Genomic DNA, 17,823 nt, shown 5'->3' with positions numbered 1-17,823 from the left:
ATATGCAATTGGTATTTTAATAGGTATTGCATTGAATCTATAGATTGCTTTAGATAGTATGGACATTTTAATGATGTTGATTCTACCAATCCATGAACATGGTATGTTCTTCCATTTGCTTATGTCTTCCAAGTCTTCAGTAGTTTTGCAAGCTGGTTGTTAAAAACAGCCATTATTAAAAAATAAGTTATATAAACTTACAGTGTAATAAGTTATATTAAAAACAAAATTAATAAATGCTCAATACCCATCACTTCCTGATTATTTTACTAATCCTTGTGCTCTTTAGGTTGCCATCCATGGTCTCTTTGTAGTGGAAATACCATATAATGGTGGCTGCTGGGCATCCCTTTCCAGCTTCCTGTTCAGTGACATCACATTGGTAGTTTACAATTGGTCACAATTATCTATATCACAGAAATTGGAATTTGCTACAAGTCAGGGCTTTTCTCCCCAAAATGACAATTAGGCATTTACTTGCTTATATGTGACTTCAGTTGACAATAGATAATAGAACATAGTACATTAAGTCTGTCTCTTACCAGCCCAGCTCACAGTAGTTACAGGCCATGCATGTAGAATGTCTGAGACTTATGCCTGTACGTGTGCAAAGCCCTTAATTAAAGGTTTTTAACTGTGAGGACATTCTTTGCCTTGATAGCTACTTTGCAGTCATCACTTTGCTGCAAGTTGCTTTTCATAACTTTGCCCTGGCTTACCTTGTCATCTGGTGTTTACTCCAAACTGAGATTTCAGGGAAGGAAAGTTAGAGGCCAAGGGCAGCTCCTAGAGACAGATGGCAGAGTGTCTGCTTTGGCGTAGGCACCGCTGACCTGTGTGTAGACAGAGCCTGCCAACTCAGCCATGCCCTTGGCAGAAGGAAGAGGGGATCAAAGCTGGCACTGTTCACAGTGAGGGCTACCGAATTGTGGAGTATTGCCACCCAGCAGGGAAGGATGACCATAAGGCCTTTTAGATGGAAGCATGTACAATACAGTGCACATGTGTCTATAAATGGACCTGCTTGTGAGGACAAGATCACTGCACATATGATTTTCTAGCAACCTGAGCCTATGTACCATCATGTAGATCATCACAACAACAACAAAACTCACAGTTTCGCTCTTCAGTATAAGAAAATTGAAGACACCTTTGTGGTAGAAACTATCCCTGTCACCTGGAGGGTAGATAGCAGCCAGCAATCAATGCCTTTTCATTGTACAGGTGAAATAGTCCATTACATCCATTTATTGTTTTTGGAAAACATACACACAAAAAGATGCATTTGAACACTTCCACAAATTCATGATTCAGAACAGTGTTTCTCAAATCAAAATAGTTATTTGAAAGAAACTCAAAGGAAAGAGCAGACCCGTCCACAATATGTCCTTGCTCGGTAGCAGTCCATAATTGTGAACTTTTGTGAATTGTCACAACCCGGGATGAATGATGGGAATATAACAGGTTGTAGAATTGGAGAATGTTAAATCTTTGTTCCGAATGGCAAAACATGTTTTTCTCATTTTCATCAGAATGTGTGATCCATGCCATTTGAAATCAAATTCCAAACACAATGAGCCATTAGTGTAATAGCTCATTACTAACAGCAGTCTTATAAATAATACATTCTTATCATGCGCATGCAGCTCGCCATGAAGCCAGCAAAAGGTATTTCAGGCCATCGAAGTTTCTTTGTGCCAGTGTGGCTGTAGATTAGAAGGACATCTCCATGTGAACCAAGATGGATGCCAATTTTCCCTGCCGAGAGGGAGGCTGGCCGTCTCTTTCTGCACATATGGTAGATGGATTGGTTAATCAGCGTCTGCTGAGTCTTGGGCCTACAATTACAGAGAAGCCAGACAACTGCAGCTACTCAGCCTTTGTTCATGAGTGCAAACAAGACAAACAATCGCTTGTTATTTGGGGAAAAAATTAAAATGTTTATTTTGGACTTTTATTAAAGTGTCAATGGCTTTGTAAAACAGCTGTGTAAATTCAGCCTTTTACAGCTAGCTAGTATCATTTTGGGGAGCCGGTAAAGAAAAGAATATGCATGGAAAAATTAATTTTTAAATCATCCCCTTATATTTTAGCATTAAAGAGAAAAATAAAGGAAATCTCACATGTATTTTTCAAACATATGTTTGAAAACAAGTGGTTTTAAACTAGAAGGCACATTTGAGAACATTAGTTTAAAACCTCATTTTTCTGTGCCATTTAAAAGACTGAGCATTATTGTAGCTTAATTTTCTGCTTTAGTAGGTTAAAACAGTGATTTTCAACTTTTTCATCTCATGGCACACATAAACTAATTACTAAAATTCTGTGGCACATCAAAAAATATACTTTTTGCTAATCTGACCAAAACTATAGGTATAATTTTGAGTGATTTACCAAAAATAATAATAGTAATTACCTACACTTTTTGCTCCAAAGTGACTTTTGAAAAAATTGGGTGCCAATACTTGTATATAAGGAGTTCTGATACCAAGAATTAACTAATCAGATGCAATCTTATTATGCAACATGACCAATAAGGTGTGATTCTATTATATGACCTATATATTTATGGTTCGGGACAGAGCATTCACAACAGTGCACTTTTGCTGTGTTGGCTGTTGTCATTTTTCTAAAAGTGCTTTTATTTATTTTAGAGAGAGAGGAAGGGAGAGGGAGAGATAGAAACATTGATTGGCTGCCTCCTGCACACTCCCTACCCGGGATCAAGCCCGCAACCAGGGTATGTGCCCAGACTGGGAATTGAACCCGTGACTTTTTGGTATACTGGTCAATACTCAGCCAACTAAGCCACACCGATCAGGGCTGTTGTCTTTTTTTTTTCTTCTTTTTTTTTCATTTGTCAATCTAAAGGAAAAGAGGTCAGTACCCCTGATTAAATAGCCAAGTATTGCATTTTTAAAAAATTCTTGCACACCAGTTGAAAATTGTGAGTTAAAATATTAATCATTTTCTCCAAATGGGCATTTATGGGATGATGCTACATTTTGGGGACTAGGGAATGCCTATGATTATTGAGTTCTACTTTTTAAGTGGAATGGTTGTCCCCCCAAATAGGCTAAACCCTTGAGGGATAAATGCTAGTTTCTATTAAGAGCTGGCAGTCAAACCAGTCAATCAGAATTTGCTTCAAACCCATGTAATAATCAGCAGGAATTATTCATGTGAAATTTATTTTTTTCCACTTTTACTGATATAATTGACATATAACATTGTATAAATTTAAGTTGTACAACATAATGATTTGATATATGTACATATTGCAAAATAATTACCACAATAAGATTAGTTAATCAAGGAACTATACATTTTCTCTCACTCTCTTTTAAAATTTTAAATGCTTATCTTATGGAGAAGAATGAAATATAGAATTATTGAATGGACATAATAAAGAATTTCAATCACAGTCATCTCTTAATGTGGAATATGATATAATTAAATTTGTTAATTTATATTTTAGTACCAGTCATAGGTGCAGATTAGCTAGTTACTCATTAAAAGATAACTTGTTTCCTCTAATCACAGCACTTCTTATAACAAATGTGTAACGTTTTCTTTCTACACCAACTAGTTCTTCAGCTCTCAAACACCACTGGGTGTCCTGCCGCTCTGTTCTGACACTACCTGGAGTCCGCACAGACCCACACATGTAGAGCTCACACCCACAAGACTGCTCCCACTTCAGACACTAGTCACAAGCCCCAGATCGCCACCTATACTCCTGACTGACTGGCGATAAATCAGGGGTTCCCACAACCCCCTCCTTGGGTTCACTAATTTAATAGTACAGCTCACAGAACTCAGGGAAATGTTTTAATTACTACTACCAGTTCATTATAAAAGTTACAACTCAGGCCCTGGCCAGTGTGGCTCGGTTGGTTGGGCGTTATCCCATTTACCGAAATGTTGCCGATTCAATTCCAGCCTGAGTTTCAGGCTCCCTCCCTGCTAGGGGCCATGCAGGAGGCAACCGATCATTGATGTTTCTCTCTCTCTCTCTCTCTCTCTCTCTCTCTCTCTCTAAATAGAAATTTTTTAAAAAATTTACAGCTCAGGAACAGTCAAAAGCAAAAGAGACATAGAGCAAGGTGTGTGTGGGGGGCGGGGGGGCGGAGAAGGGAGGCGTGAGTTTTCATGCCCTCTTTGGGCACATCAGCTCCCAGCACCTCAATGAGTTCACTAGACCAAAAACTCCTTAATCCAGTTGTTTAGGGGTTTCTATGGTGGTTCCATGAATGGTTGATTATATTATTGGCCATTGGTGATTGAACTTAATCTCTGGCCCCTCTCTCCTCCCTTGAGGTCAGGGGTGGGACTGAAAGTTCCAACCCTCAAATCACAGGTTTCGTTCTTCTGACAACTAGCCCCAATTTTCAAAGAGTCACCTTATTAGCATAAACTCAGATATCCTTGAAAAGGGCTATTATGAAAAACAAAAGATGCGCCTTTTAGGAAATTGCAAATGTTTTAGGAGCTTGCTTTTGGATCAGGGATGAAGACCAAATATAAATTTCTTATTATATCACACTATCACATTCTTAATCCTAACTGTGTCTTTCTCATCAAAGGCCTAAAATCATGGGGACCATTGTAAAAGGTTCAAACAGGTAGCTGTTATGATGCTGGAAGGTGATAGATTAGACCCATGAGTTTACTTTGCTCAGATGTTTCCACCAAACCTCTTTCCTCACATCTCCTCCCTATGAGACCATCTAAGCCAGCGGTTCTCAACCTGTGGGTCGCGACCCCTTTGGGGGTCGAACAACCCTTTCACAGGGGTCGCCTAAGACCATTGGAAAACATATATATAATTACATATTGTTTTTGTGATTAATCACTATGCTTTAATTATGTTCAATTTGTAACAATGAAAATACATCCTGCATATCAGATATTTACATTACGATTCATAACAGTAGCAAAATTACAGTTATGAAGTAGCAACGAAAATAATTTTATGGTTGGGGGTCACCACAACATGAGGAACTGTATTAAAGGGTCGCGGCATTAGGAAGGTTGAGAACCACTGATCTGAGCAAATAAATGAATTCAAGAAAATCAAAGAGTTCCTACCTGGTGAGGAGTGAGTGACCATGAACTTTCTCTGAATCGGGAGTCAATCAGATGGACACAGGAACAATGGCTGGTCTTACTGAGAACTGTGCATGGTACCAGGGAGGAGAGTGGACAGAAGGCTAGGCTTGCAGTGGGATAATGCAAAGGATATGGGGCAGGCCAGGGCACTGCCTGGGCCACGAGGGCACATATTAAGTTCCAAATAGTTTTTCTTCAAGAACTCTCTGGCAGCTTCCCTATGTTAGGTATCCATTTCTAGGATTGTTGACCATGGTCACATGTTGAACACTAGAGGCCCAGGGCACGAAATTTGTGCACGGTTAGGATCCCTAGCAGCTGCCTGCTGCCAGCTGCTGGCCGGGACCTCCCTTCCTCCTGTGGCTGCCAGCCCCGTCCCCTGGTGGAACTCCCGGTCGAACTCCCAGTCAAGGGGACAATTTGCATATTAGGCTTTTATTATTATAGAATTGTTTTGAGTGTGTTGCGTGTGCCATGCATTGTGCTGGACACTAGAGCTGCTGAAGGAAAGCACTGCTCCCTCCCTCAAATGCCTCAAAGTACTCGCCAAACTACGTTGGTCCCATCACCCACTATGCTATGGACTCATGAAAGTTTCATGCTGAGAATCCATTGGAGGTCTGATAGAGTAACCAGATATTTTGGATGTTTCAGGTGGAAGGTGTAGCTGTTGGGTTCATGAGCGTGTGCTCAAGAGTGAACATGCAGCTCCTGCATGAGTGCTTTGACTTGGGGCCCTTCCACGGATTCTGCGTCCCACATCCCGATGATGTTCTGGAGCAGCCACGAGACCTCAGCTTTCAAGAAAGTCAAGGTACAGGGGCTGTCTATCACAAGAACATGCCAGGAATTAGATCCATGCCTGTACACAACTGTGTTTTACTAAGTGACGGAACTAATTTTATAGCTCCTTCTGGAATTCTCTTTAAGGTATAGCTTCTTCCCCTGGTTAACCAAATCCTTGTGCACATATGCATGAGCTCAGATAGTCTAAATTTTAAATTTTAGTTTAGTTAAACATAGTGGCCTTGCAGTTTAAGGTTTTCTAAACTCAGGATGTCTGCCTTCAGATTGTTCATGGTGAAATAATTGGTAGTATTTAATGGTTTTACGTACACATGCAAGTGTAATTATAATGAGTGAATTTTTCAAATCACTAACTCAAGAAGTTCTATATGCCTTTAAGTTTTAATCGAACCAGTTAGTGCTTCTGTGTTTATGCCGTTAGCAAATTCTTATGTAGTGCTGGCCTATTGCAAATAGTCATTTTTAACTTATTTAATTTATTCCTACCCATCTGAAATAACAAAATCGATTTTAAAACATTGTCTGTATCAGGATTTTCATCAAGTGAAATTAGGTAATCTCAAACTTTGGTATTTTAATTTACGAACGAGATCTTACTGCATTCCTGGGTATCTTTGCAGTTAAATGTTTCGGTTCTTAAATCAGACAGGTGCAGGCAAGGTATGTTAATTCATTTCTCTACACCAGGGTTTCTTCATTTCTAAAATAGGAAAACCAGTGATACCTCCCACATAGAGGAGTTGTGAAGTTTCACTGAGATTACGCATGTCAAGGGCTTTATTCTAGTGCTCAATAAACGTTGGCAATTGTTATTTCTTTGTGATTGACCTTTCACCCACTTGAGTCTTCCCAAGTTAAAATCTGGGCATTTGGAATTGTTCCACTTTCTTGTTTCTGCAAAATTATACGTATATCAAGATTGTTAAAAAAAAAATAGAAACACACTTGGTGGTGGCAAAGTTCCTGTTAATCTAAACAATGGCACGTGCTGTCATTCCCTCGATGGGAGACCAAGTGTCTGGATGTACAGAGCTCATCTGAATGTCCACTCAGTGCAGAGAACGAGCACAACCATGGATGCAGAGGTGGTTTCCTTTTTGTACTGATGACTGCACTCTTCCCAAAAGAGATTTGAGGTCACTATTTTTTAGTAGTGAAGGCTGACTCGCCCATGCTTTTTAGCAAAGAGATGTTGGCGTGCACTGCTGGAACTTTTCAGCATGAGACAATCTTCAGTCATAAGTTATCATTGTCATTTTCATATGTATAAATTCTTATCAAAAGTGGCATTAAATAGGTTTTATAGATCAATTTTCTCATGTATAAAATGGAGATAAAAAAATAGTCTCTAACCCAAAGAATTGTTGGGAAGATTAAATGTTAGAATGTACGTGATGTACTTAACTCAGTGCCAAGTACAGAGTAAGTCCTAAAAAAATTTTAAGTTGTTTCCCCCCGTCCCCCTTTGCCTCAGTGGTTGAGTGTCAACCTATGAACCAGGAGGTCATGGCTTGATTCCTGGTTGGGGCACATGCCCAGGTTGCGAGTTCGATCCTCAGTGTGGGTCGTGAAGGAGGCAGCCGATCAATGATTCTCTCTCATCATTGATGTTTCTATTCCTCTCTCCCTCTCCCTTCCTCTCTGAGATCAGTAAAAATATTTTTAAAAAACAAGTTGAAATGACATCGTCTTTTCCAGTGTGTTCCTAAGAAGCTTTGAGGCTACTGATGATCGTGCCAGATATATGTAGAATGAATGGAAAATTCCTATTCTGCAAACTTACGGGGAGAACAAAATTTAAAATTTAGACTTAAAAACACACATAATCTAGTATATCCCTGTTTAGCAAAAGCCCTCAAAGATATGGAAGCTGAAAGAAGTTCTATTTCTCTCTATGGCCTTTAATATTTTTACTTAAAATTAGTTGGTCTCAAAAAAGGATGGTACATTAAGGAAATGAGGAAACTTGTGTTATCTTCTGTGCCTTGTTTATTTTTGAAAATCCAGTTTTGTGTTCACTGACACACAGATGATTATGAAATTTTCACCAGGGAGCACTATTGTAGCCTTCCAAATAACTCAGGGATGGATCCACAAATAATCAACAGCTCATTATGTCTAAGAAAAGAGTCATCACCACATTTGCTGCCATCTTCCTATCAACAACAAAGAATGAGGCTCCAGAGAAAATTCTATGATCTCCTGTTCATGTTTTTTCTGATGAAAGTCTCAAGTTAAAGGAAATATAATTTCTCTAAAATATGAACTAAAATTCTTGGTTCAGATGGGCATACATCATTGTGCCTTATACCTTGTATTTTGTTTAGTGCTTTTTTTCAAAGGATTTTCATAAATATCATCTCATTTTGTTCCTATAAGTTGATAGGAGAGCTAGGATAGGTGACATGGTTTCTTTTTTACACCTGCCCAAGCTCATGCCAGGCTTTAAAGCTCATCAGGGACTAACCCAGCACCCAGCTCCCGCTCTCTCTGCTTCGCAAGGTGTAACTTATGTAAGATGGCTTTGACTGAAAACTCCAGTGGGTTTTACTACACTAGATACATGATCCGTTTTTTTACTTCAGCGAGGTATTTGATTAGCACTTTAATGAGTTCACAGTGGCATATCCCTAAGATTGTCACCAGACCGGCCATATGGGGGACCGGCCCTGCCTGTCATGGTCCCAGACCTTTCACGTGTCAGGCGACCTCCAGGCTCTTGACTCATGCAGGAAAGGTTTCAATATGGAGTCGGAGTAAGAACAAAAGCAGGTTTTATTCAGGTAGAGAAAGAGAGATTCCAGGGTGCGGGTGCTGCTCTGAAAGAAGCAAGAGTGCCTGTCCAAATGGGTGCAGGCCAGCTGGAGTAAGTTGTGCACGTGGTCAGTTCCCGGGATTTTATGTGATCCCGGCTTTTAAACTTTGTGGCACCAAATTCTGTCTCCACCTTCGGGTTGGGTGGGGGTCTTGCTCCTAATATGGTCTGTTCTTGTGTTGGTCCTCCTTGGGCACCCCTTCTACTTGTGGTGTCGGTTTTCATTATAAGGCTGAGTTTTGGGGTCAGCCTCTGGTCAGTTTTTTATCTCCACCTTGGAATGACCTGACAGTAGCTCATTCCTGTTGTTGGTGACTTCTGTGACCATGGCAGGGGTGTCAAATGTGGAGGTGGGGGCTCTGATGAAAGGGCTCACTGGCCTGTGAAGCCCGTTCCTACTTCCTCCTCCCACTTGTCGGGAGTTTTCCCTAACTTCTTTCTATCCTGACTCAACACTATTGTGTGTGTGCTCTGAACAGATTCCATCTGTGGACTCTTCACCTTTGCGTCTGTGGGGTTTGGAACTGGCCGGCCACTCCCCCCTGTGCCAGAGGCAGGCCAGGACTGCCAGGAATTAACACTCCGAGCGCAGGCTCTCTTTGCCTGTCTCACATCACTGCCCCCTTACTACTATTTTCTCTGTCAGCTCCCAGATAAATGGTTGAACTGGAATCCTTGACTCCACGTCTGCTTCTCAGGGAACCCACGCCAAGACGCTGCTGTGAAAACATACACAAGTGATAGTAGTCAGGCAATAAATACTCATGCTTCTGGTGGGAGAACTGGGAGACAGGAGTTTTATACTGTTTCCCGCAGTTCCTCCACAGAGTTAGGTTCCAGCTGTCCACAGTGGTGAGCTGAGCAATGACACATACTTCACCTTCCCTTTCTCTCTTCCTCACCACCCTCCTGGTGCTTCCTGGGATCACCTCTCAAATAAACTGCTGCTTCTCACATCCTGGACTCAGGGTCATGTCTTTTCCCACCAGCTGTGAAACTTGCAATTTCACACCAGCCTGAACCCTTCCAAGCAGAGTAACGTCCCAGCTCAACCTTCCTAAGCTAATACCGTGGCTCCCCTTTAGCTATTCACACACATTCTGATCAGCCTGCTGTCCATCCTATCAGCCATATCCGAAGTTAACATTGCATTTAAAAAGTTTACTGAGCACATTCAATTTGCATTTTACTTGACTAATTTGTATATGTTTTCATTTTTAGCCATCATTTTGCATATATAACCTATCACAGACATGAAAATTTTGGTTTATAATTATTAAATCTTGGGACCAAACTGGGACCAATGGGAACAATGTCTAAGGATACAGATTTTGTCCCAGTGTAAGGAAAATCTGATAAAAGTGTATGTTTTTATTTAGTAGAGTACCTAGTATAGAAATAGCAAGTTCTCTGAATATTGGAAGAATTCATAAAGAAACACAGATGCTAAGAGTCTCTGAATACTTAGTGAACACATATCAACATAGTCCATATGCCTGGCAGTTTAGGAATATATTCCTTCAGTGACAATACAATGGCTCAAAATATTTTTTTTCCAGTTGGCCCCACCACTGGCTCTGCCCAGCCTTTGCAAATCAAGCTGTGTCTTGTTCACTGTATCGCACAATAAAGACTTTGGAATCAGAATTGAGCTAGCAATTTTCTTGATAATGCATAAGGCAAAATAGGTCACAGCCTGTGTGTTTCCACAGCTGTATTGGCATTGCCACATTTTCTACTTAAAAAAAAAATAGAAACAAGCAAGAAGCAAAACTTTTGTTTGTCATGTATGACCTGGGGAGCAAGGATCTGTTTTAAATGAGGCCTGCAAGGTTCAGATCTGTGAATCTCAACATACCACTGGGGCCTAGCATACAGGGTCTCTGTGGAACATAATGTGCCATTGGCGGGGAGAAATATAATTTTATGTAACAGAATGGTGGTATTTCAAAAGAATAACCAATATAGCCCCTCACGATTATAACCAACTCACCTAGGAAAAGTACTGCTTACTATACATTTAGAAGATCCTTCAAAATATAATTTTTATAACAAATCTACATAAAACATAGCCATGCTGCCTTTTAAATTAAAAAAAAAATAACTCTTTGTCATGAAATGTTTCTTTGTGTCTTAAATTTATTTTCATCAAACTTACATTTGCTTCTGACCTCAGATTCTCTCCTCTGTAGGGGTAGGAAACATCTGGAATCACTCTCCATGTGCCAGATCTAAGAAACAATGGCTAAATCAAATAAATCTCAATAAAATAGAAGACGGGTCTTTTAGTCCATCTTCCCAAGGTTCTGTCGTATATGCCCGGTTGCCTTCTAGATTACTTTGTGGATTTCAAATATGGGTGAAGCACTCGTCTACAGAGAATAGCAGTGTTTCTGCCAAAATATTTGCATTATGTATCTCAGAATATCTATTTTAATGTCCAGTATGTTCTGTAGTTATTTAACTAGTGACCCACAAGGACTCTGTATTACGTTGTTCAGGCTGACATAACAGAGTACCACAGACTGGGGAGCTTAAACAACAGAAATTTATTTTCTCACAGTTCTGAAAGCTAGAAGTCTGAGATCAGTGCGTTGGCAGGGTTGGTTTCTTCTGAGGCCTCTCTCCGTGGCTTCTAGATGGCTGCTCTCTCCCTGTGTCTTCGTGTGGTCTTCCCTCTGTCCCTGTCCATGTCCTAATCTCCTCTTGTTACAGGGATACAGTCATATTGGCTTAAAGGCCACCATATGACCTCATTTTACTTTCATTAACTCTTTAAAAGCGCTATCTCCAAATATAGACACATTCTGAGGTGCTGGGGGTAGGACTTAAACATGAATTTTGTGGGGACATAATTTAGCCCATAAACACCTAGGATCCTGTGTCAGTGGTTGTCTGGAGCCCTGTGGTCACGTCTGCAAGGCTATGGCAGTAATGCAGGTGGTGGTGGTACCTGTGAGAAACCAAGACCTCGGTTCTTATCTTCTTGAAGGAAGGATTTCAGTCAAGAGACAAAGTGCAGCAGAGCAAGCAAAAATTTATTGGCCGCAGCAAATGCACACAGGACAGTGAAACAAGAGAGGGCTCAACAGAGAAGAAGCAACAGGAGAGCCTAGGCCAGTGGTCGGCAAACTCATTAGTCAACAGAGCCAAATATCAACAGTACAACGATTGAAATTTCTTTTGAGAGCCAAATTTTTTAAACTTAAACTATATAGGTAGGTACATTGTTATTAACTTAATTAGGGTACTCCTAAGGCTTAGGAAGAGCCACACTCAAGAGGCCAAAGAGCCGCATGTGACTCGAGAGTCGCAGTTTGCCAACCACGGGCCTAGGCTGGGCTGCTGTAGCTCACTGGGAAGTCAGAGAAAAGGGGGCCTTGGAGACAGGTTCAGGGGGTTAGCCTAGGAAGAGCTGCCACTGCCCATTGTTCCCCTGGTTGCAAGTCTCATGGGGTCCCTTAGAAGGGGAAAGGTGGTGAGGGAATGGCATGGGCTTGCCCCCCTCGAGAGAGCTGGGTCCCTTGCGTTGAAGGTATTTATCCCTCTCTCTTGCAGATGGGAATCTTAGAGGAGGGGTCAGGGGAAGATCTCAATAGAATATCCATCAGCTTTCCAGGTGTGTCCTTTCAGGGTAGTGGTCTCCACTGATTGGTCAGCGCCAGGGGAGGGTGTCATTACTCAATGCAGCTGGTCCTGAGGCAGCCATGGCATGGTTTGTCTGGTTTTGCTGCTTTTCTGGGCCTGGAGCTGAAACACAACTGAGGCCTAGATGCTATCTTTGGGGAAGAAAGGTCAGGAGTTCCAAACCTCATGACCAGTGATAGGCTAAGGGAGGAAAGGTTACCTTGGGGGCAAGGTCCTTGTTTTCCCAATTTTGCCCCTTGCTAGGCACATGGGGCTTTCCACCCTGATGACCTTCTGTACCTGACCCATCGTCCTTGCTCTGCTCATGTCTGTCTAAATGCCTATCACATTGGTAACAGAGTCCACTCTACTTAATGCTCATACATGCTCTGATACAATTCAAATTTTGTCTTTTTTTAACCACTAAATATCTTTTTAGTATAGAAAGGTGACAAAATTTCATTCTTCCAAAACTTTAGCTACTCTTGTCAACTTTGATATTCTAGAATTAACTAATGCTTTGCTGGAGATGTTGACAAACAAGTAATACCAGATCCATGCCCAGACTAATGTGTTTCTCTCCAAGGTTGACAGTAAATGCTTCCATGGCAAAAAAATGAAGTGACAAACAAAGTAGAACTAGAATCATGGACACCTGGTGTAGGCTAAAAGATGTCAGAGGGGAGGTGAGAGGCCTGGACGGGAAGAAAGAAGGTGAAGAGAATAGCCAAAGAACATATATGCATAGCCCCTGGACACAGAAAATAACGTGGAGAGGGCCAGAGGAAGGGGAGGGTCTAGGTCAGCGGTACTCAACCTGTGGGTCGCGACCTCTTTGGTGGTCAAACGACCCTTTTACAGGGGTCGCCTAAGACCATCCTGCATATCAGATATTTACATTACGATTCATAACAGTAGCAACATTACAGTTATGAAGTAGCAACGAAAATAATTTTATGGTTGGGTCACAACATGAGGAACTGTATTTAAAGGGCCAGAAGGTTGAGAACCACCCGTCTAGGTGGAGGGGACGATGGGTCAGGTATAAAGAGGGGGAAAACTTCAAAATATTAAAACAGCAGCACCAAATGATTCTTAAGGCACCCACTTAAGAATTTGTTATTGCCGTAACCGGTTTGGCTCAGTGGATAGAGCGTCGGCCTGCGGACTGAAAGGTCCCGGGTTCGATTCCGGTCAAGGGCATGTACCTTGGTTGCGGGCACATCTCCAGTAGGAAGTGTGCAGGAGGCAGCTGATCGATGTTTCTAACTCTCTATCTCTCTCCCTTCCTCTCTGTAAAAAATCAATAAAATATATTTAAAAAAAAAAAAGAATTTGTTATTTTGCAGAGAGCAAGATGACGAGAAAACGCATTCTGACTCTCCTCCTAAGCACTGGGAATGGCCTATGGCTAGGCTGTGCTAATCACCTGACATTCATTTCACAATGGTAGAAATGCAAATGCATTTTTACATAGAGCCTTGAGGTCTTTGAAAGGAAAGTGGCTTTATTTATATTCGTTATGATCATTATGTGCTGGGATTATTTTCTCAGTAGGCAATGTCTCTTTTGCCCACATTTATGAAGCAGGGGAGAAGGCATTTAATGAATTTCAAGAGTGTATTTAACTGTAAAACACATCTCACTTAGTATATTCACATGTAAATAGCCCTTTTATTTGTTCTCTTTGGTGACCTCTCTTCTTCTGGTTGGAGATCACAATTTGTTGTTGTTTTTCATTTCCAAATGGTAGGCTAAATGATGATAATGAAAGATTATGCAAAAAATATCCATGTTTAAAATAATGTTGATATGCCACTTGTGTTGCTGGATAATTATAGTAATTTTGCCATTACACTATATGGTGTCAGGAGTTAGTTACTAGAAAACATGGTGATAGAGGTGATTCAGAGGATTTTCATCCCAACAGGCTGCTTGATCCTACTGACTTTTCTGTTGAAAATCAATTGCTTGTGAGTGAATACTCTGAATGTCCCAGTGATGAAATTGGCTGTCTGTGGGCTGCACCCATTGCATTGGGGTCACTGTGAGTTCTGTGTCTGTTTACACAGTGTTTGTGAGACTCTTAAAATATCACGGATCTACCTAATTTAATCTGAGCAAAGCAACTAAGGAAGCAATTACTAAGAATCATAGTCTTTGCACATGGCAGCCAACAAAGGAAAATGTATTAATTCTAAGCCCAACATGAAGCCATTTATTTTGCTGCTGGATTGCAACCCTTTCTACACTGCAGAGTCCTCTGGCTGTTGGTGTCTGCACACTTTCAGGAGAGCATAGGTTAGTTCAGTGCAAGACTTGGAGCAGTCACCTTGGAAGCTGGCTCTGACTTCAGGTTCCTATTTGGCGACATTCCATTTCCATTCAAGGTTATTAATATATGTTCAGATTTTCTATTTTTCAGTGTGTAGGTATGTATATATAAATATATGTGCACACACACACACACACATATATACACACACATGCATACATACTGTTAAAAATGATTAAAGAAGACAATATAGGTGATGTAAACAAGCTTTATTTAATACTTCATAAAGTGGATAGACTCCTTTTGGAGAATTGCAGAATGGGGCAGAAGGCTGGAAGCTTTTAGGGGATACAGAATAAAGAACAAGGACGAGAAAAATAGAAAATATCCGATTAGCTGGAGCCACACAATCAACCTTGTTTGGGTGAGAAAGAGTAAGGAAATAAGCATAAAGCCCAGAGTCGGTTTGCTGTTTGGGGATTGGATGACTGGATATGCTGCATTTCTTGGTCAAGAGGCACATTTACAGGAACACAAAGGTTAGATCTGTTTCCATTTGCTGATGTGGCACTCCAAGAGGAGCAGCTCTATCTTGGGCCTAGCAGTTATTGAAAAAACTAGAGACCCAGTGCATGAAATTCATGCACGGGGTCGGGGGTGTCCCTCAGCCCAGTCTGCACCCTCTCCAATCTGGGACCCCTTGGGGGATGTCCAACTGCTGGTTTCAGGCCTAAACCGGCAGTCGGACATCCCTCTTGCAATCCGGGACCGCTGGCTCCTAACCACTCACCTGCCTGCCTGCCTGCCTGATTGCCCCTAACTGCTCTCCCCTGCTGGCCTGATCCCTACCCACCTCTGCCTCAGCCCCCGCCACTGTGGCTTTGTCTAGAAGGACGTCCAGAAGGATGTCCAGAAGATGTCTGGTCTAATTAGCATATTACTCTTTTATTAGTATCTAATCTAATAAAAGAGAAACATGGTAATTAGCGTACGAACGCTACCCTTCCCATTGGCTAATCAGGGTGATATGCAAATTAACTCCAGTCAAGATGGCGGCCGGCAGCCAGGCAGCTGGAAGCGAACATGAGGCTTGCTTGCTTCAGTGACAGAGGACTCCAATGTGCACCGGGCCTCTAGTGTATACACACACACACACACACACACATACATATTTTTGCACAAAATTAACTACACAAAAATAAATTTATTTATAATAAATTTGGGGAAATATTCAGCTTTCCTAAAACTGAACTGCACATTAAAACCCAAGATCTTTTGCTCCCCTTTTCTGCCTACTAAGTTATAAATATGTGTAGTTAATTTTGTGCAGAACCCATTAGATGTTCATATTCTTTTACCTCAACTGTGGCAAATCTGAGAAAATAATATTAAATCTGTAAAAATATACATATTCAAGACTATTCATTAAGCATAATTATAACGCTATAAATGAACAAGCAAAAAATATCCAAATAAATAAACAAACTAAAAAACCCAAAATTTCTCACAAGAGAGGCATTGCTGAATTTGTAAGTGTCCACTGGACAGATGTGCAGTAGCCTTTAAAAAGGTTACCAGTAGTGAGGGGACATGGTTATAATAAATCTTATGTGGAAAAAGTCCATGCAAAATGAATTGAAGTACAAGTAAAACTACCTAAGAAACTTGTGCTATGAAGAGTACTAGGGGGTAATCATTTAAAATGACAAAATTGGCTATCACAGAAAGGACATCAAGGCAATGCTTTTTAAAAATTTACTTTCTTTTTTTTAAAACATGAAAACAATCTTAAATTCATAGAAAAGTTGCAGGTACTTTTTTCCCCCCTAATCCATTTGAAAATTAGTTGCCGCCATTTATGCTGAGTCATCAATGAATACTTTATTTAGTGTTTCCTACAGAGGACCATTGTCCTTTACAACCTTCAAACATCCATCGAAATCAAAGAATTCACTTGAATATGTTACTACCGTCTAACTCGCAACCCACAGACCTCGTTCAAGTTTCCCCATTTGTGCCAATAATGTGCTTCATAGCAGAATGACTTGGTCCAGAATGACAAACTGCAAGTAGTTGTCATATTACCTTTCATTTTAACATATCTCTTACTAGAGGCCCAGTGCATGAAATTCGTGCACGAATAGGATCCCTAGCAGCTGCTGGCTTTTGGCCAGGGCCTCCCTCTCCTGGCTGCCAGCTGCTGGCCGGGGCCTCCCTTCATTCCGTGTCGCCTCCTGGTGGTCAGCACACTTCATAGCAAGCGATCAAACTCCCGGTAGGTCGAACTCCCAAGGGAACACTTTGCATATTAGGCTCTTATATATATAGATGAATTAGTCAAACCAGTAATGAAGTCAATAAAGATAAAATGTTTGACAACGTTAACAAGTGTAACTGATTTATATAGAGCCCTGCAATAGGATATATACTCATTTCATGGACTCAAGGAAGGAACATTTACAAAATTGACCACATGCTTAACAAACTTTAAAGGATTAAAATCATACAGAGTAGGTTATCTGACTTCAATGCAATTACTAAAACCTCGTAATAAAAAAATTACTAAAACATCCCAAATAGGTAAAGAAAATGTGGTTATGGATATATTCATTTTTACTCGTAGTCTATCCTTTTTTCATTATATATTTTGTGTCTTTGTTATTAGGTGCATAATTTTTAAATCATTATAAATCTTCCTTGAACTTTTAAAAATCAATGATGAAGTGTTCTTTATCTCTAGTGATCTCTTGTGCTTTAAAGACTACTTTTTCTGATTTTAACATGGCCACACTTGCTTTTTTTGATTCATGTTTGTATGTCATATCTTTCTTTGATTCTTTTATTTTCATCCTTCCTTACATTTTAGATATGTCTCTTGTAAACAGCATAGAGTGGGTTGTTGTTTTCAATTTAGCGTGACAACTATTATCTTTTAATTAGAGTATTTGGTCTGTTTGCTTTTTATATTCTTATAGCTACCATCTTACTTTATATGTTTTCCTTATGTTTTTATGTTTCATTTCTGGTGTTACTTATTTGTGTCTTTTTAAAAAATATCACCAGAGTCTGTTTAATTTGTATTTTCAAAGAACTAGCTTCAGGATTTAATCAGTTCTATTATATTTTATGATTTACATCATCAATAATTCATTGCTACAATAATGCTGCTAATAAACAAGTACAAACC

At 40.4% G+C, this 17,823-nt stretch overlaps 1 protein-coding gene across 1 annotated transcript in view; it reads left to right on the top strand.

Annotated features, from left to right (window-relative positions):
* CFAP61 (cilia and flagella associated protein 61) overlaps positions 1 to 17,823 on the top strand; it is a 267,633-nt gene that overhangs the window by 45,831 nt on the left and 203,979 nt on the right. The window contains exon 8 of the mRNA XM_005865983.2: positions 5,767 to 5,926. Within this exon, the coding sequence (XP_005866045.1) occupies positions 5,767 to 5,926 (160 nt within the window). The remainder of the gene's footprint in view (positions 1 to 5,766; positions 5,927 to 17,823) is intronic.

This window comes from Myotis brandtii, unplaced genomic scaffold, assembly GCF_000412655.1.
Source record: "Myotis brandtii unplaced genomic scaffold, ASM41265v1 scaffold217, whole genome shotgun sequence".
NCBI lineage: Eukaryota > Metazoa > Chordata > Mammalia > Chiroptera > Vespertilionidae > Myotis > Myotis brandtii.
This window is presented reverse-complemented; position numbering and strand designations above follow the sequence as displayed.